The sequence below is a fragment of the Calonectris borealis genome, chromosome 14 (assembly GCF_964195595.1).
Source record: "Calonectris borealis chromosome 14, bCalBor7.hap1.2, whole genome shotgun sequence".
Lineage (NCBI taxonomy): Eukaryota > Metazoa > Chordata > Aves > Procellariiformes > Procellariidae > Calonectris > Calonectris borealis.
Genome location: NC_134325.1, coordinates 4,277,476 through 4,298,627, shown reverse-complemented (window position 1 = coordinate 4,298,627; position 21,152 = coordinate 4,277,476). Strand labels below are relative to the sequence as shown.

Below are 21,152 nucleotides of genomic sequence, written 5' to 3'. Positions count from 1 at the left end.
TGACATGGTGGGGTGCATAGTAGGCCAGTAAACACCAGTACTTTCAAAAATAGAATCAGGTACAGTTGGACATTAAAAAGACCCCACTTTTTGTATCTGTTAGAAGATCACCTAAGAAAATGGAAGAGCCTCAAACAATTAAACAGAAAAATAGTAAGAAGGAAGTATGTGTACGGGACCACATTCATTCTTCCGTGAAGCCACGCCATTTAGAGACCAAATTCCTTTTGCATTTCACATAAAAATGTGAACCCCTGCCTATAAAGTTAAAGGGATCATGGCATACTTTACTGTGAGGAGGACCAGTGAAGTCTGCGTCCCTGTAAATGAATATCCACAATATCAACCAGAGACGAGAAGGTAGCTGGCAGGGGGAAAGCTCAGCATGAGCACCACGGGTCAGACACGGCTATGCACAATCAGACATTTAATGAATTTCTGCAGACAGCTGCTTACATAACTGTCAAGCTGTCCTACCAGCCCTTCAAAAGCACTGAGGCATTTCCCCTTCTTTAAGGCGGGGGGAAAAAAAAAAAATCCCACTCTGAAAGATAAGAAAAGCAAACTCATAAGCTGCAATAGTCACAATTACTTATAATAGCTTATGACTACATGGATTAAGCTTTAATTATTACACTGTTGCTATTTGTCTACTATTGGATGTGCGGAGAAACCAGTTCTAACCTGTCAAATACGATGGACTCATGTTTTCTAATGTTTAAAGAGTTATAGTTTGCCCTTGCCTTTTGCCAACAGTATATTTCCACAATTAAAGGAAGTTATTTTATACTATTTTAAACAAAGGTTGAAGAAATTTGCCGTAGGAACAAACTTCCTGAGTTTCATTATCCAAAGCTTTAAAATGACTGGCAAGCTTCACTTCTGAGTCATAGAAGTTAATTGATGACACCATAATCATGAGGAGTAATGCTAGTCTAGTCAGGTATTCTTTCTTCCTGGTAAATACAATCCAGGATACCCTGAGGGATTCTGCTAAGCACAGATGTAGAGAAAAGCACACAGAAAAAGAGGACAGGAACACATTTTTCAACATGTCTTTTCCCCTTATTCAACTGTCGAAGAGAACAAACGCATTGTCCAACAGGGATTATAAATGAGCCTCTGCCCAAAGTTAAAACTGAACTTCCGAAAATATACATGCTACCACTTTGAATTTCATCCTTCAGATATTGACAACTTTTATCCTATGGCAAAGATTTACAAGAGAAAAAGGTATTTTTAAAAATCATTCAAATCCACAAGACAGGTTATGAAATTATATACTTTGTCTTTGCAGTGAAAAGAAGGGACAAAAGGACAAAGGAATCCAGCCACCGATTTATCCACGGATTTGCCAACTCCCATAACAAACCTTTAGCTTTATTTCCATTTGATAAAAAACTGTAGTTTAACAATCTTATAGGAAGGCCCATAAGACCATATTCACTACTTTTAATTAACCAAGACTACTTAGCACACGCTGTAGCTTACTTCCCTGCCCATAATGCAGCAGCACTTTCCCTCTCATGAATGCATCAAAAACGGGGTTAAGATGCAACAGCTTAGAGGAACAAGCATTGGAGTAAAGTCAGTGATGGACTCTTACACAATCCTTATGAGACGTAATTTCAAGAAGAAGAAAATTCTTCAAGCCCTATCAGAGAATATGGATGTTTTGGGCATCTACACCTCACTTGTTTTGTGCTTTCATGGAGATAAGTAAAACATACTGCCGTCAGAAAAATTAATTACTTTGACTAATACTCTAAGCCTTAAATTGTCAAAGAACTGCTGCAGTATCTTTCTCCCCATCTGTCCCAAACAGAGCTGTTATATCTACTTTTCCCTCTATAACCTGGAGTAGAATATACACAATTTCACACTGGGAGCAGATAGATGCTAGAAGTGAAAATACCTGGTTCAAGGTTAGCGTAATCTCACTAGTTAGGCTTTGAATGAGAGTGAAATGCTCATTCTCTGAATCGAAACATCCATCAAAGTGTCATATGAAATCAACCTGAACCTACTTGTCAAGAAGAACAGAAAAATCGGGGGCGGGGGGGGGGGGGGGGGGGGGGGCGGGGCGGGGACAGGAGTTGTCCCCAGGTGTCAACCATTTAACAACTGTAAAGATACTGGCTTACTACAAGAAGTGTAAACATAGTTGAGAAAACAGCCTATTGCTGCAATCTTCCCTAACAATTTCATTGCTCATGTGGTGTACACATGTCATTAAATTATAGGCATTTCCCAATTTTCAAGCTTAGATACCATCTCATCCTCTCTCTAATAGAAGAAATAGTTGTATGCACAGGAGAATTTACAAAACTTGGTTTCTTGTGGCACCCTGTGTGGATTGTGCCTTGTCTAACAGTAAGACCGAATGCAGACTAAAACCTTTCACTTCAGTGGAGGAACCACCTGTGAGCTTCCCCTCTTCCTCCTCTCCTACACAACTGCTTATTTAATGAAATTAAGTATCGTTTAGACTTTACTCCTATGAAAGCTAAGACTGGACAATATGTTCAAAAGCTCTCTGGGGATTGGTGACTGGTGACATGCAGACAACAGGATCACATGGGCTTTGCATTAAAAAAAAAAAAAAGAAACAGATGACTTATGCAGCAGTGCATGCATGTCTATGTATTTTTTTTCTTGTTAATCTTACCTGGCTAAGGAGGTTAAAATAAGGGAACTCATGAAGGAGAAATCATTTGAATCTTTTTTTTATTTTGTGACAGCAAAGTATGCCATACATGATGAAACTAATACTCAGCCCCAAAAAATATATATAACAAAATGCTGTCAGCCACGATAAAGAAACCATTAAAAAAAAAATGCAACTTCCCAAGTACCATAGTTTTCCAAGTAAAAGCCCACATTCTACAGTAATGACCTCAAGCGAGACACACTTGGAGATGGCAACATAAACTTTAGGATTATCACCCATCTGAGTCACTTAGACCCTGTTTATGTCTAGTTGAAGGATCAGTGGTTCCAGCACTATTTATAACATTTTGTCTCATCTTTCAAGGGTTTTTCCTCCTTCTATCAATAGTTTCCAGACACCAGAGAGATTTCTGACATGCTAAAGTGATAGAATACTATAGGTAGCCTTGTTCAGCACCAGAATACTAAAGCAACTAATGATTAGGTCTATCAGCTTTTAAATATGTGATCTCTCTTAATAGGAAACAGGTTCCAAACTTAAGAGTTAGATAAGCTAAGCTGCTAATTATTTTTCCTCCCTGCATTCTCCTCTGAGACCTATTCTCACCATGGATCTATGTTTGAAACTTGTATGCAAGGCTATGTTTGAGACCTATGCTGCAAGACTTGTTCGTGATGTCATGACAAATTAGGATTAAAGTCACTTTACTTTAAAACTATAGTTCTGGAACTCTATGCTCACACAACCTCACCTACAAGGCAAATCAAGCAGATTCACTTTCATGTTGAGAGTAGTTGGATCTTTCAAACAAAAAAGAGAAGAGGACCATGACCCAGGTAAAACACTATCACTATCTGCCAACTTTAAATTCTAATGCTTCCCAACAAGCACTGAACACAGTAATTGCACTGAGTCTTCACTAATTGTATTGAACATCACCCAACTGGCCTTTCCAGGAAAGCAATGAGCAGGGATGCAAAAGAGGGAAATGAGGCTTCTCGAGCGCTATCCTATCTCCCGTCCAAAACAAATTGGGAGAGATCTCCTACTCAATCCTTCTCAAAGAATCAACAATCTTTAAACCAAGTCCACTTTCCAACTAAAATCCTTTGTAGCCAGAGTTTTTGAAAGATATATTATGTTTAGATTTCCTCTTATTCCCCAGCCCTGAGGCCATATTAACACTTGAGTGAGATGCCTGTAGGTGATAAGTGTGGGAAGTACTGCAGTCATCTCATCTAACACGTACATTACCACATACATACATACAGATATATGTATATTTAACCTTTAAGAACAAAACAGTTTATCATATACACACAGACATTTTTTTTCCTTCAAAAAAAGATTACAAATAAATCTTTCCTAAAATTCTGGCAACCATTTACTTGGAGCATCAGTGAATCCTGCTGAAATATAAGACTGCACCCATGCCACCCTACAACACTAATTTTGTCATCCAGTTGACTATTAACCCATGGTTGAGTAACTCGAAAGCAGGCATAATTTCATATATAACATGACTGCCCCCTTGTGTCAAACTAGATCCCCTTCCTTTAGCAGGGGGATTTCTCATAACATCTCTAACTTATTTCTCTTTTCTTAATATTTAAAAAAAAAAAATAGTTTCTTGAGTATGAACTAGAGCTCTACAGTTCTTGAAACTATGACAAAACAAAATGTAAGGTATGGATGATAGAAAGCAATTTGGAAAATAACAACACATATTTCCAAAGTGATACAATCCTAAATCACTGACAGGTTTATTAACAACAACAAAAAAAAAAAAAGGAAAAAGCTGTTTCCCTCTCAAAGGCTGTTTTCTTTACATAATTCCCTTTTTTTCTTATAGGTCAGTTATAAAATTATATGAAATCATAGAGCAAGATTGTTAGCTAACTTCACCAAGTTAGACATACAGTGTAGTTCACTACTAGCTCTGAATACAGCAGTCTACGTCAACATATGCAATATACTATACTACACGGGGAAAAATTCACAAAGGACACCAGAGGTCCAAGTGGGCGCATAGACATATACAGGATATACGCTTACATTTAAAATTATTTGCTCAACCAAAACACCACCTTTGCTGAACACATTCAGTTTGCAAGTTTTGAGGGATTCATAAAGGTCATAATATTTTTATAATGAGAATTTCGTCCCATGCATAATTTGCATATATTAACACACTATGCATGTGTTTGGAAACTTAGAAATTATTTCAAATGTGTTATGAAATGTTATGATCTTGGCATAAGGGGCCAAGATAGGTATGTGAGGTTTATGGAGGCATCAGTAACCTGTGTGGCACCTGTGAAGTGCTAAACAAGGCTCTGGACTCAGGCCAGATAGGAGAGCACTGCCATCAAGGAAACATGGACAGATTTTTATGCTTTTTTTGCCTCTTTTTTTTTTTTCTTTTTCTTTTTTAAGCTAAGAGGGTGAATGTCAGTGAGAGCCTGTCAATGATCCTGCAGTGAGAGCCTGCAGATGGCAGGCAGTCAGAGCTCGATTAGATGTTTGCCATCAAGAACTAAAGGAAGAACTGGGTGCCTTTCTTTATGGCTAGGGTAAAGGAAATTTAAATACATAAATAAATAAATAAGAGAGGCCCTCTGGCCAAGGACGACAATCTTTGAAAAGCAGCATAAAAAGTGAGTCATTAGACTGAACTAGAACTTTTCCCCGCGCAAAAACCCAGGCCACAATACAGCCACAGAAAATGCCTCATTTTTGCCCATTTCACCCATCTATCAATCTTTGGTAAAGCTAAACCAAAAAGCACCGTTATATGAATTGTTATCCAAACTACCAGACTGCTTTGCCCTTTGGCCTTCAGCTCACGGGTCTCCCCTTCAGTTTTCCCTTGGTGCTCTCTGAAGTTTGTGGAGCCATCAGGGACTCCCCTCCTTTCTTCTAAGGAAGCAGCCATCTCTCTGTCCTACTGGCACACGCCCTGTGTGAGCACACACACTAGTTTGGAGTGACGGTAGGCAAGATGAACAGGGAAAAAAGAAGTAATTTCCTATCTGCAGAACTCCAATGTCTTCTCTACATAGAAGTCTGGAGGCAGGATGAAGCACTGGCACAGGGAGAAATGCTGGGCCAAGGTGTTCCACTGAACCTTGGAAAAGGGAAACACTGAGGGGAGAAAGTGAAGAATCGAAACTAAGCTGTTAAGAACTGAGTTGAACTGATGGAAACAAGCAACATACTCTAAAAAATCAATATTGTTCACAGCAGATCTCACAGTTCCGTATCAGGAAACTGGAAGCTTTTGGATATAAACATAGGAGGAGAAAATGACAAAGTTAATTTCCTGGAAGTTGCTTCTTCTGAACATACATCCACATCCGCAGAGTTCCTAGAGGAGTACCAAGTACTACGGTGTCTAGAATGCAGCATCACAAATTTAATGTCTGAAAAATACAAAGCCATCAAACCAACTTTAATAATCTGAGTCTCTGAAATACACCAATGCCAACAAAATTAAAGGCATCACATCCCAAGCATAAATCTCTTGGTATCACCAAGATCAGCCAACTTTTCTCCCATATCCTCAGTTCGTTTCCTCCTTCTGTCACTGCTGATAGGACTATCCTTCCTGTTCACTGAAGCTTACATCCTTCCATTACTCTCTTTCCTCCTCACTCCTTCTCCCACAACCCATCTGCTTCACCACAGCATCTCCAAGACTTGTCCCGTTCCTCTCCAACCCTCCCCCAAAAAAATTCATTTAGGCATTTGTGATGCTCTAGCCTTTCAATGAGCTGACCAGAGGAAGTACAGATGGGTCAAGGGTAAGCCGGTAATTAAGGTCCAGCTTTCCAACTCATTTTGCTTTCCTGCTATCAAAACTATCTTTCTCTTTTTTCAGTCTCTGTGCTAGATCTGTCACTACTGCCACATGCACTTGGAATGTTTTCTCCATCACGTGTAACTCCGTATAGCTACCAATCTCATTTCTCTACTGCATGTTTTATATGTTCTGCGTTCTACACAAATGCCCCACTTAATCAGAGAGGAACTGAACTCGAAAGCTTGAAATTTAGATGTGAATATTCCCAGATTTCAGACTCTTGGCTTGCTTTTATCCTTTCCTCCCTTTGTCTCTTTTTTTTTCCTCTTGCAGTTCTTTCTGACACAGGGACACCTTGCACGCATAAAAAAGTCATTAACAAATGACATACTCCTGCCACCCAAATATTTCTAATAATTCATTCTTCTCTCAGGGGATCTGCAAACTATAATGACTACAGCTCCATTAGGTATGATTTATATTGAACTGCTTTTTGAGAAGTTCATACCTTTAAACAGTACTTCCCTCAGAAAAAGAGAGTTCCTAGATGTACCATGTCTTAAGTATGCCGTTGGTGGTAATGCTGCAAGGCCTATAGTATACATATAGTATACGTTATTTGCCAGATCATAATTTACAGTAAAAGACCAAAAGCCTTCAGACAAAAAGAGAGAAACAATTAAGAGCTCTAATAATCTGATCCTGCTGTTTGCAGCACACAGTGATTTAAAATTATTCATGTGTTTCAATATGGAAGTGATTTAACATAATTTAGCAAACCTGAGACCTACATTAAGATGTAATAATGATGAATGGATGAGACACAGCACACACACACGGAGAAAACCTCAGAGTCCTGCAGAGTAAAGGAAGTACCCCTGAACTGAAGACCTGGCAGGTGCCCCCACGTGGGTGGCCTCAAAAAAAGAAAAAAAAAAAAGGAAGACTGCAAATAGCCTTTTTTTAAAAAAACAAAATATAAAAGATCAAGATTCTAGAGTGTAACAAAGGGTGTGGATAAGAATGCATTCCAAATTAGTATCTGAAAATTTTACATAGACAGGGCTGGATTAGGTTTCTAAAATAAAAAGCAGATGGACTGAGAACACTTACTAAATTCACTAAAGAACAAATACACTGTGGTTGCATCCCTCAATTATTTATTATCCCAGCAGCCATTTTAGGACTCAAACACAGCTATTTCTTGTGTAGTACTTTCCATGTACATGGTTCTCAGCTTAGGCTCCATATACACCAGCAAGCACAGTACAAATCCTCTAGGACAAAGCACATATGCAAATCTTTACCTTTCCTTATAAATAAATACATTTCTCACAAAGCCTAAACATTTTGAGGTACTAAGTAATTAAACAACAAGAAGAATAATGACTGGCATTTCAACTCTTTAGTGTATTTATCACAGCTAGAAGATGGATGAAGTTTTATAACGTCTGTTTAATTATGCACCTGACTTCCTATTTCCCCTGCATTACTTATTCTATGGAATAGGTAATAACAAGAACCATTAAATGTTGCGCGGTTTGAAAAATAGCTAAGAGTATAGGGTGGAAAGAGAAGGAAGAGGAGAAATTAACGTTTGTGCTGCTGAACCAGAATTTCTCAATAGCAGAGTGTGATTTTTTTCTAAGAACAGATGAGTATAGGAGAACAACAGCCCATGATACAGTCTATTAATCCCAGCTTGCCAAATTTTCCTCAATACTATGCTAAGATAGAGTAGTGCTTTCAAACCGAGCTTTCTGTCTCAGTCCCTTTTCAGGGGGAACAGGTACAGCATAACATCTTCAGACAGAAACTCGTTTTTGTTGTTTGTATGCATACTGCCAACGACAGCAGGACTCTAAATCCAGAGAGGGGTTTCTGGAAACCAATACAATGATAGCACACACATATGGCAGCTCAGCATCCTAGACTTTAGGTAGGACGGGAGAAGAAAAGGATGCATTTCACCTCTGCAACCTCCCTACGCTCCCAACACAAAGCTCTTGAACACTTCACATTCAACAACGGAGGGAAGACCCCTGACTTGCAGACCTAGGTGAATAACGAATGCTTCACACAAAGCTTGTTTCTTTAGTTTTTCAACCCCAACTGTGGTCAGCTAAGCACTGCTGCCAGCAGCACTTGGCTGCACAGGAGATGGGACTTGGTTGTGGGACAGGCCCCTGTCCAAAAGGACATGAAGACAGATCGACAACAGCAACAGTTACCACTTTCTGATCCATTTCCCTTTTGACATTATATTTACGCATTTTACATGTGGAGAAAAAGGGGAAAAAACGAACATAAACACATCAGTTTTCCTTGGGAAAGACAGATGTAGAGGGGTAACCGGACATGGCGATGAATAGCTTCTGTATTTACTTTTATCCCAGGAGGCACTCAGTAACCACAGAAATGGGTGTGATACAGGAACCTGAGAAAAACACAGACCAAAACACAAGCATGAGCAACAGGTCAGGTGTTTAGCTTTAGTTTGCTAACAGGCTGACAACTATGGTAAGGTATTTAAGGTATTTTGTTTGCAACACAAAGAAAATGCTTTAGCTTTTCCCAGCTTAACTTCCTGCGATGAGTAAAACAAAACATACAGTTTTACACATGGGAATGACAGAAAGTCCCTGAGACACTGAGTGAAACCACAACTATTTTCAGTCCTTGCAGTCACATGAAAAAAGTAAATTTCAGTCAACAGCTCCATGACCTCCCATGGGCTCCCTGTCCAGGGCAAGCGACCAAGGCCAGGCACGCTGCGCGTCACGCATCCAGCATCCGAGATGATGCGTAGAGCTCCCTACTTTACAGCTCTGACTTGGATTTGGCAAACGTTTCAAACAAAATCCTCCATCGCAGCTTTGCAACATCAGTAGGTGTTAAGCATACCTCCCCATGGTTTTAACTTCAGAAAAAAATCATCAATAGTCATCAGAAAAAGCAACTGCAGAAGAAACTAAAGTGTCAATGCTGTAAAAGGATTTCCAGAGAAGTACAGCAAGAGGAAAATACTACACTAATTCTGAACTGGGTCCTGGTCATACTAGGAGCAGCATTTGCTTGTGAAAATATTTATCTTTGTAAAACACTATGGAATGAAGTTAATAAGAAAAATCAACTTGTATTGATAATATGTTTGAGCAATTTTCAGATCACTTTTACCCACAGAATGTACGGCATGCAATTTCCTGAACAATTACACTATTTCAGCAGGTAAACCAAGCCATTTACACTTCTTGGAATTGTTGCCCTGTGCGTTAATACTGTTACAAAAAGGTATTTTCCTTCAGCATCGCTGTCCTGTTGCACTATTCAGCAATATTTAAACCAGCTGTCGATTTCCATTTTTCCAACGTAACGTACTTTACTACAAAAGATGCTCTCACAAGACCTTATTAGAAATTAAAGGTTACCCAAGTATTAAAATACAAAGGTCCCCTGGGCCACACATGCCATTGCTTTTTAATACAATAATGTTCCATGCCTGGATTTGATATAGTTGAGCCTGGAATTAGATGATTAGGTCAAAAATACATTAGACAAATTATTTGCTTGTTACATTGTGTTAGTTTCCAGCTCTGTCTGCCCCAAACACAGACACAGATATCTGTTAACTACACTCATATCCACAGCCATCATTTCACTAATGAAAAAAAATGTTTACAAACACTAACATTTTAACCAATATTAGAATTGTAATTTTGCTAAAAATGCTCATTTACTACGTTGTACCTGCACACGGAATAAGTCTCAGTGGTCAGCTATGTCTCTTGGTTGGCACGTATCGATCTTGACAGGCATTCCTACAACCTTGAACTGATATATCAGATTGACTCCTGCTGGAGAGCCGTGATACCAAATCCAGGTCTATTTGCTACACTGATTTAGCATAGTATATGTAGCATGTGTGGGCGTAATGCTGCCCGTAGATTTTGGCTAATTTAACTGCTATTTAAAAGTATTAAATTTTACAATTTCATAATGAATATTTTGTTACCACATCAGTAGGAAACTATTATTTGTCATGTAATTAATAAACCATTAAACAAAATTTCTGTCCCATTTATTGGATAAAATAACTCCCAACAAAAGAAGCACGCACAGTATAAACCACTCAAGTTTTCAACTTCTTTTGGTATATCCACCACATCCAAACAAAAAGTAAAGCCATCCTCCATGCTCATAACAGAAAGAAAATGTTTATTTACACTTTGAATTTTAATTCTGGAGTTAACTCAAGATGATCATAAATTTAACTTTTTAAAATGCTAGATAAAAGTGGGACATTTTTATTGTCGGGCCCCCCCCTCCGCCCCCCCAAAAAAAGTTTTTGCACTTATTATTCTGCATGGTGCCCAAAGTAAACAATGATAAAAGTTAGTAAGTGGGGAGTTGCTTGTTGTTTTTACAGCATAGGAGCCCTGTACTTCTGAATCACTAAGCAGCTGGAGTCTGGTTTAATTACTTAACATCAATCAAGATGTAAACCAGCACTTGGAGACCAAGGAATGCAACATTCATCTGCAACACAAAAGAAATAGCTAAGCTATCTTAGCTTCTGCCTAGACCATTTGTACACTAGGAAAAGTCAACACATTACTTTTATACTATGTCAGTAACATAAAAGAGCCAAATAGTAATTTTGCGCTCTACTTGAATACATCAGTGACAATTTGTAGTAAGGGATAGAAGATCATGAGAATATTATTTCATAAAGGCTTGTAACTTCTAACACAGAACTTATTTGTCCAGTATTATCTTCTGGCAAATAGCAGCACCAGTATATGATAGCACTTCCCTCTCCAATAAATAAATAGATAGAAGGTTAAAATAAAATAAAAGGAAAGATGAAATTGCAAACTCTAGGTTCCTGCCTGAATTTTTCACCTATTCACTCTCTAAGCTTGTGAAATACAATTCTTTTATTGTGTTTTTGCGAATATTAAGAACACAGCACAGCAATGCTGCATTCAACTCGATGGAGCGCTACAGCCTGTCTTTTACAAGATCAAAGGAGATGATCTAATTATCCCTTCTGGTCTTCAGATCTATAGATGTAAACTACGCACTCTATCTAATCTATGAAAAAAGCAACCACCCACCACAGCACACGAGAACTTCTCCCTGAAGATAAAAGAAACAAGTAACCACATGGGACAGATGTTAGCCACATTACTTATTGCACTGTCGGAAGCAGCTCAGTTGCTAACAGTGTTGGGGGTGAAATAAGACACCATGAAGATCTGCCCAAATCTTCAGCACATCTCAGGTAACCCATCTATAAAAACAAAGATTATAAATAACTGCCTGTATCACGGAAGACACGATCAGTCAACTTTAGCCAACCCTGTGGCAGACATCGGATGCAGAACACAGAACCAGTTCGTGTGCTGGGATCCCAACCTGCTATAGATATTATACAAACACAGAACAACAACAGTCCCCAACTCAAAGAGCTTCCAATCTAGGCGTAAAATGACATTAAATGTATACAGACAGACAGATGCAATAGCACCTGGAAGCAAGGTATCATATTTGTCTCAGCACAGCAGTGGCTACAGTACTCTTCAGGTGCGGGGAAGATTTTACAGTGATTTTGAATCAGGGCAGCTGCATATGAAGATGCATGACACTGGTACTATTAGCTCATTGCTACAGTGGGAATGCCACAGCTATTTTGGCAGTGCTTCCACCTATTATCAATACCCATAAGCCAGAAATAAAGTTCTTATAAAGTATGACAAACATACTAAAATACCCATTTGCCTTTCGACATTTAAGAGACAAGTTTGCTTATGTTCTGCTCTACTACAACCAGCTAGCTCTTGAGCTGCAGACAAGCTTTGCAGCCCCCTAAAGATGGGACTACCTAGCAAACTAATAATTTCTTAACTTAAATCAGAGACGCTTTGAGACCTTTTTGATACTACACTGTGTTGATCATTGCTTACTTAAGGCATTAGCCATATTTAGGACTGGAGCCACGGCTCTTTTCCCCTCCCATGCAACCTGCAACGAGAAACTAGAATGGGATGATGACACCGAAATCATTACAGTGTCTCTTTACCGCTGTTCTGGAGTTTCCTTCTGAAAAAGGAACTTTCCTCATTGCTTGTTAAACCAGCTTTATGGACGCTTCATATCCTCAGGTGGCTCAAAGCAGCTGAAAGATGAGAAAAATCAGATTCCTGATGTGTCCAGAGTTCTAGGGTCGATTTCTACGGCCAAGTTTATGGTCAATTTATAACGAAAGCACAGGACATAATGATGCTTTTCCGTACCAAAGGGAATAACTCAGGGAAACAGTCCTCACGCTTTTTAGCAAACTATTAAATCAGCAGAGATTGTAAGCAGCATTCCTACGGGAGTTTGACGACATACTGAAACGTGTCAAATGAAAAAGGGATGCTGCCCAGCGTACAGCAAGCACTGGAGACTTTCCTGTTGCAAGTTAAGTAAATGACTGGAATAACAGCACATAACAGTAACCAGCAGTGTTTGAACATTAAGCTCTGGTCTTAACTCAAGCACGTTCTTACATACAGTTGCTATCACTGCTATTCTTCTAACATGCCCTGTCATTAATGATAAAATGGACCCCATGCAAATCACGGTTTAAATATTGTTAGCAGCGTTTCAGAGAGAATTCTTGTGACAGCAGAAGTCAGCCGTTACATCTGGCCACTCGAGAATGAAAAAGAAATATTTGCTCAGACTTCAGAGGCTCACTTTGGTATAGAAGAGGAAGATAAAAGCAGGAATCTTTTACAATATGAGCTAGCAAATCAAAGCAAACAGGGATTCCACTCACTGATAATCCAACAGAAAAGAGACAGTTATAAAACACATTCAGCACTGTTTGTTCTAGGCAATACGGTTATATCTCATGCCAACAGATTGTATGCTGGTAATTAAAACATAGAACACTTAATAAAAATCTTAAAGAAAAAAAGAAAGAAAATATGATTTCCAAGAAAAGCCAGTGGTAACTGCAGTACCATGGACACTGCACTCAGTGTTTACCAGCACACTTTATTTCGATTATTTCAATTATATTTCAAAGTGTTCAAAAGCATTCGTTTCAATCATTCAGAAAGATCCATCTGTTATCATTTCCTCTTAATCTGGAAATTATTAAAAAGCACTAAATTTGTTTGCTTAATTATTCCATCTATCGTGCTGTTTAACAAAGAAGGGTTTATTTTTAAAAACACCTCCACCATTGGAAACTCCCATTTACTCCTAACACAATGCCTAACAGGCTCTCTACCACAACCTGAGACGCTCACGGAGATAGTTGAGAAGATAAAGCTGATGTCACGATACAGAATTTTTTCTGGATGGAAATACACTTAACAACAAAAAGAAAGTGCTTTTTGGTTTTAATCTAATGCTTTATTTTAGTGTAAGCCCACTGTATTAAACAGCAGTATGCCATTGCAAGAAAGCCTCCATTGAAAGATTATTTTATATGTATACTGACAAAATCAATCCTTTACTAAGGAATGTATTTTCATCACCCCAATAAAGAGGTACATGAAACACGTGGGGAAGAGTCATTAAAACATCAAGAATTATTGTTATTTTGACCATATAGACAATAACCAAGAAGCTCGGCTCATTTCTTTTGCTGCTTCCACTAATCCAAATGCAAAGTTAAAAAGAGTGCTGAAATGAAACAATTATACAGGGAAAGAACCTCTTGGTAGCTGAGGCTCAGCTACAAGTAGCATCGATTCTCCACTGCTTTAAAATGCAAATAGAACAAAAGACCCAACGAAGTGAAACAGGGAACAGGAGACAATACAGGAAGGCGCTGATTAGAGAAAGAAAAGAGTGAGAAGTCCAAAGGAGAGGTGTGGTATTGCTGCAGTCTAGTTTCCTATTTCACTTTTACAACAGAGCAGACCACAACAGTCATTAAACAAACCATTGAGGAGCCAAGTCTTATCTCAAACAACACAGTGTGTACTGCATGCTTCAAACTTACAGTTCACTTTACAGCCGAGATCCATAATAGCTAATTACACAGATGGCTCTGCTTGAATCTGCATCTTCTGCTTATAAGACTTCTCACGTAGAAGTAAAAGTGCAGTCGCTCTTCCATGCACTGCTATCTTATTCTATATTTCTGCATGCACCTGCTGCAAATCTGTTTTTTCTACGACATTTTTTCACCTTCCTGTTTGAACATCAGGTCTCAAAGTGCTTCTATTATTATTTTTGTTTCCTCAAAGTGGTAGTGACAAATGATTAACTGGTACAGTAATCTTTCCACATGAAAGATCTCCCATTTCTAATTCCACAGAAACAGGGCTACATTTAGTACAATGTTTGTTTCAAAACAGATATAAAATACAGCCAGAAGTATTTGTCCTGCAAAAAACCCCCCACCTGCATTTTTATTATTAGACACAAAACCGGTCCTATTAAATTCAGTGAGAATATGCACCTACATTTACATTTACAAAAAGAGAATAATTTTTGCATAAACAAGCAGGGCACTGAAATTCAATTTAAAGGGGACTTTAGGCCTAGAAGCCTAAAGCCCTTTGTCATAAGGGCTGAAAGATGGCATTTTCTTTCCATGACCTAATGCAATTGAGGAAACAAACTTAGCCTCATTCTTTTTTTAAGCCACAACGATGTCAAGTGTTTGCCTGTCAGTAGCACAGTAGGTACCCCTCACTTTTGCCAGATTTACACTACCTGTTCACATGGAAATATTTTTCATGCTGTCAACTAAAAGTCACTTTCTAGTTGCATGTCTCCAATTAACTATGTAATATTTACTCATGCATTTATGACTTTCAAAAATTAACGTTTATTCTGGAGTCACCTTTCTGTGGTTTATGGATAAGCTAATTCATATGTTGCAATAAATATATAATTGACCAGGAAATAGTCCTATGAATCCCAAATCGAAGCATCCTTAGACAGGTGTTTCATATTATGCTTCCACTTCTGAAACTATCTTCACACTTCTGTTCCTCTGATAGACTATGAATTGCTTTTAAGACCTGAAACTAGAAATATTTACACTTAATTTGACTTTTCCATACTAATTTGTTTTCATAGCTGGTGCTGTATTTTTGTTAAGTACTTGGTTTTAGACTTGCATATGATTGCTTATTTCCTTATCAACAAATCTGGAGCGATCATACTGTATATATGATGGCTTTAAGGAAATAAAACGCTTCACAACTGGGGACATCAGAACAAAATAATTCATCCTAGATTCTCTCAGGCACAGCATAACTTTCAAGCCTGAATTAAAAACACACACAGACACAGATCTGAAATGACTAACCACTTTTATTATACAGAAAATCAGTACGTGGCTTTGCACACAGAGATATATCCATTGCACAAGTCTAAATTTGATCCTTAATTCTGTGCCCACATGTCTAACATGCAGGTCCTACTAAGAGCTCATAAATATTCGTTCCCTAGGACTTTGAAATGAAGAATGAAAAAGAAGCATTTGTCTAACTAATTCATGGAAATTGACTGGTCTTCAGCATCCAGCAACACAGGTACCCAGTGAAACGCAGCACAGCAGCTTGCTTTTCAACCGCCTCAAATGCAAGCAGAATGCACAACCCAACCGTAAAGAAACATTAGAATATTTTTCCTTTCAAAATATTTGGGAATATCTGTTACCTGAATGCCACTACTCCAACTGACATTACAAAATACAGGGTTTTCACTGACTTTCTGCCAATAGGTTGATCTAGGATTGTTTCAGGCCTTTTAATACACTGCATACAAAGTAAATGCACTTCTAAGTGAACAGTTCTCAGGCTCTACAACATTTGGGCACTCATGCTTCGAAGAGACACATTTCAATTAATATTTTATCCAGTTTTGCATTTAATCCAATTTTTCCAATTTTGAATCTAAACCCAAAGTCTTAAAAGAAACAATGACTTCCATTTTCTTCTACTCTAGCAGAGACTCAATTCAAGACATCTATGGGGACATTTTTTGTACCATCCCATCACTCATGACGTAAAGCAATCTAGGGAGATTTCAACAAAGGTTACAACCAAAAATTAAGGAAGTAAAAGATAAATAGATAAGTTACTGAAAGACTAAGGTGTTAATTTGGTAAGGTTCTTCAGCTGATACACGTTACCTATACCCTAAGGTCTCCCACAAGTAATTAATAGAAAAAAAATCTCAGTGTTACACAAGTTGGACTTAAAAGTGATGGAGCACCTTATTATTTGAAATGTATCAATGAAGGTGACAATGAGAAATAACTACATCATTCCCAAATTCAAATCCAAAAAGGATAAGGAAAACTCCTAGCACCAAAGCTTATTTCTCTTACAGAAAGCCTGCAATGTTGTGATAAATTAAAGTTTAAAAAAAAAGCTATGCAAAGGAAACTTCTAGATCTGGTTTTGCTGCTCCGTTGTTCTTGTCTAAGGCTTGAGGAAATTTATGACTTCCTCCTCCTGCTTGTACCACTAAGAAATCTTCCAGAACACAAGTCTCCTAAATCCTCTGCCTACAAATACATGTACATTTAGATGATTCAGCTGAAAACGCAAGTCCTTTTGTTTGGGGGCAGGGAAGACTCCCCCCCAAACCTACTTTCTTTTAAAAAATGCCCTTCTAAAGTGGCTATAAAAAGTACGTTCGTGCTTCTCTGCTATTTACACTGTATAGGACGAAGGCCTGAAAATTGGCAGCAGACATTTCTGCATGTTTTGTACCTCAGAAATACAAGTATGCCAAGAATTCTCATCTGTGGTTTCACTGCAGAAATCCTCAGATTTCTAGGAATAGGAGGGGAAAAAATTGTCTCATTCTTCTGCTAGAGGACATACTGTCACACATCTACTATGGCAAATAATAAGCATTTTTCAGGAGTTTGAATTAAACAATGACAGAAGATTTTTTCTTTTTAAAGGCATTTGAATAAAAATCTTTTGCAATTCTCAATTTTTTAGAATAATCTGAGAACCTGAAGATAACATTTTAGCATAAAAGATATGTGGAAAATCTTCCTTTAATAGGAAAAAAAACAACAAAATAAAAAATACAGGCCTATTTCAGATCATTTTTATACACCACAAAGCAGTAATAGACATCAAAACAGGTCTTTTCTTCCAATGCAGATCATCATTTGACCATTAGAGAAGGTGCTGCTAAAAGGGAAAGGCTGGTATTTCATATAAGTAGTATTTAAAAGTTTGCACTTTACAGCTATTCCACTGGAAAATGGTGGAGGGAGTAATATAATTCTCAACAGGCAAGTACTCCCACACATTGTCTCCATGTGAAAATCTTGAGGCTATCAACCACCAGCTGCCCAGAGACATTAGCTAAAAAGTAAAGCCTTGTGTCACAGTCAAGTGAACTTTTCTTTAGGTCAACACGAAGATTTACTGGCACTCAGAACAGTATACACCAACTTCAAGGTAAAAAGAGTTTGACGCAAATATCTGAGATAGGCCTATCAGCTCCATATTTCAGCTCCTCCCACCTGAATTGGCTTCTCTTGTCCAAGTCAACTAGTGCACAATTCAATAGCCTTGACTTACTGTGAGATGTGAGTTATGGGGGTCAACAGTGTCTCACCCTCCAGGTCAAGCTCATCGGCAAAGCTGTTGGTCCTGATGAAGGGTCCTGTGTTCACATCTAAAAACGTCGGGCTTTTTTTCACTGTGAGGAAATATGCAGATAACAGTTAAAGCAACAGCATTCAGCTTTTTCAAGAAAGGTCTACCACTCGTTTGGATCTCTGAAATACGGTACATTTTGACAGAATATTGAAAACAGAAGTTGCTACAAAGAAATAGCATATACCACAGAGTTCATGAAAAGCAAAACTTTAACTCTTCTTCTACCTGAAGAATTTCAACTTCTGCTGAAGACTTAAAGCTAATTTTTTTTTTTTGTTTGTTCATACTCCTCATACACTAGAATGTAGCATATCTATATCACAGGCAGCTTCATGCATTATAAAACTTATTGTACAATACTCAGCCATACCATGGACCACCTCTCTACAGCAACCGTGCATGAGCGCAATTCAATGACAAGATCAGTTCCTTTTTATATCATCTCTACTTCGTGTTTTAGTTTCTGGGGTGTAATTACTGTGACCAAGATCAAGAAGCCAGACCTAGCTCAGCAAAGGAGCCTAGACATTTTAAAGGTGAGCAGTCAGCTCCTGTCAGGCACTGTCTGAACCGGTCTACCGGTTCCCAATCCCTCCCACACTTAGGCGCATGGGTGCTTCATCTTTGAGCCCAGACACGAGACAGGCGGCAAGATGTTCAGTTCATCCACGATGAGGACCTTAGTGGGAAGGCCATTTCACAAAGTTTCAGATATTGGAAGTTTTTAGTGGCAAACTTATTTGTTTACCAACACTTTCATGCATCCAAGAAATTAGGCAGATTTCATTTTTAAACTCAGGCTCCTAAATTCTGCCAGACTCTAACATTAAGAACCCTAAGTGCTTTTTCCAGCACGGTCCTAACATTTGTTAGAGAAGCCACAAAATTTGCATATAGCTAAAACCACTAAAAAAAAAAAAAACACCACCACTAAACCCACTATTGTATTCATTTACAGTATTGTCTGTAAATGAATTTTATAGAGAATAAAACCAAGTAAAATTCTGTAGAAATCATACGTAGATTGTGACATCTCCATAGAAATCTTTATCTGTGCAACTGGCTGGATCATTCAATGAAATAATTATAATGTTGTAATTTATGAAGTCTCTACTGTATGAAATAAAATACTTTATAATATAACAGTAAATAATGCCCTCCCAAAATGCAACATGAAAGCTAAAGGGATACAGCAGAAATAGCTAACTTAAATGTACCTGAATTTATGGGAATAGAAGTGGGATATCAGGAAACAATTTTTTTTTTTAAATGCAACCATTTTACTCAAGTAAGTGGATAACTTCATATGGCAGAAATGGATTTGAACTTTTACAAATAATCAGAAGAGAAAATGTTATTGTATCATCAGGCACATGGCCATTCAAAATTACAATGGGAAAGTCTGCTCTCCAGAAATTGTCATAGGAGAGGAAGACTTCTGAAATCACAGTAAAAAAAAGAGACAACTGCTAGGAGATAAAATTATGAAAAGCAGGAGCCACTTGCAGCACTGAAAAATGAAAATTCTATGGTAAGTTTTAGCAAATGTTAGCTTCCTATTTTGGTTTTAGTATCATGTTATTTAATCACTTTGCTGTAGCCATCATCCAAAATAGTGGCTGTGAAACAAGCAAAATAATTCCAGATTGAGATATGCAGCAAAATGTCTTTGAAACAGACTCCTTTTGGCTTTCACTAAGTTAAATTTTCACTGTTTTCATTTCTACAAGATACAAATGAAACTTCCCCAGTTTCTAGGAAAGGACTCACAGCCTTTTTAGTTTCCCTGATGACAAGTGATGAAACTGCTGAACCTAAAACCATGTAAAGTGTTTGCTGAACACTCACTAAACTGTGCTTACAGTACACAAGTGGATTTGCAGAAACGGCTATTCTTGGATCATTCACAGTTACTGCTTTTCAGTTTCATGGCAGGGGAGAGAAGGAGTGGCACAATGAAAAAGGAAGGTGAAGTCAAGACTGTACCTCAGCCCACTTGAAAGTGCTGTTATCTGAGAATACAGAGATGAAGAGCTGCTTAATATGAGGCAAACACGGTATCTCCCTCCCTCTTATTTATTTTAAAATTCTCTAAGGAGATCATAACCAAGGTCAGTCTGTTCTGGTGACCGGTGCAGCCCTCTGCTCTTTATGCTCTCATTCTTAAATGTATGTTGCCGCTTCCAACATGAAGGAGGAACCACTCCAAAACACTACCATGCAACCTGCTTGCACAGAGAGAGAGGAGGGACCAAGAAAAGAACATGGCATCAGTGAGAGCTTCCCTGCCACAAAGTGCCTTGAAACAAGGCTGAAGCAGAGCACCAGGGAGCATATGCTGCCGCAGCATATTCTTTTATTTATAAAAATAAATTCATAGCCATTTGACTTTGGACAAGTCTCTCTCACAAAGCAGTGTTAAAAAAGAGTATGTTAAAAAAAATTCACTAAATTTCTAAATAAGTAGGCTAAAGGAAAAAACAAAGGAAGCTTTAGAAACTCATTTTCAGTGGATAATAATGAGTGAAAAGAAACAGGAAACAGGTGTAGCAAGGGATATTCACCATAATTCAGGGGTCCCCAAGCTTTATTTTCTCTATTTTTGATAGGTAGCAGCAGCAACTATGGTAACAGGCATGACTATCCAACTGATAATGCTGAGCCAAGTACTACTTTGAAATGGCAGAAAATACACTCCCCGCAATATGAGAACCCCTGCTTTAAAACAGAAATTCTGAACTTCCTGGAAACATTCAAGGTCAGGCTGGGTGGGGCTTTGAGCAACCTGATGTCGTTGAAGATGTCCCTGCCCATGGCAAGGGGGTTGGACTAGGTGACCTTTAAAGGCTCCTTCCAACCCAAACCATTCTATGATTCCATGAACTTTCAATCCGGGATTATAAACACAAGAAATTACTGATGGGTTTTCCATAGTACCAACACAACAATTTTATATACAATATGACATGTATGCAGATGCTTTTCTGGTAGTGGAGTATTTGGCTAGTAAGACAGAAAATATTTTACA

General features: G+C 38.2%; 1 protein-coding gene across 1 annotated transcript in view; it reads right to left on the bottom strand.

Annotated features, from left to right (window-relative positions):
- KCNQ1 (potassium voltage-gated channel subfamily Q member 1) overlaps window positions 1-21,152 on the bottom strand; it is a 356,039-nt gene that overhangs the window by 218,551 nt on the left and 116,336 nt on the right. Inside the window, exon 11 of the mRNA XM_075163025.1 lies at window positions 18,044-18,164. Within this exon, the coding sequence (XP_075019126.1) occupies window positions 18,044-18,164 (121 nt within the window). The remainder of the gene's footprint in view (window positions 1-18,043; window positions 18,165-21,152) is intronic.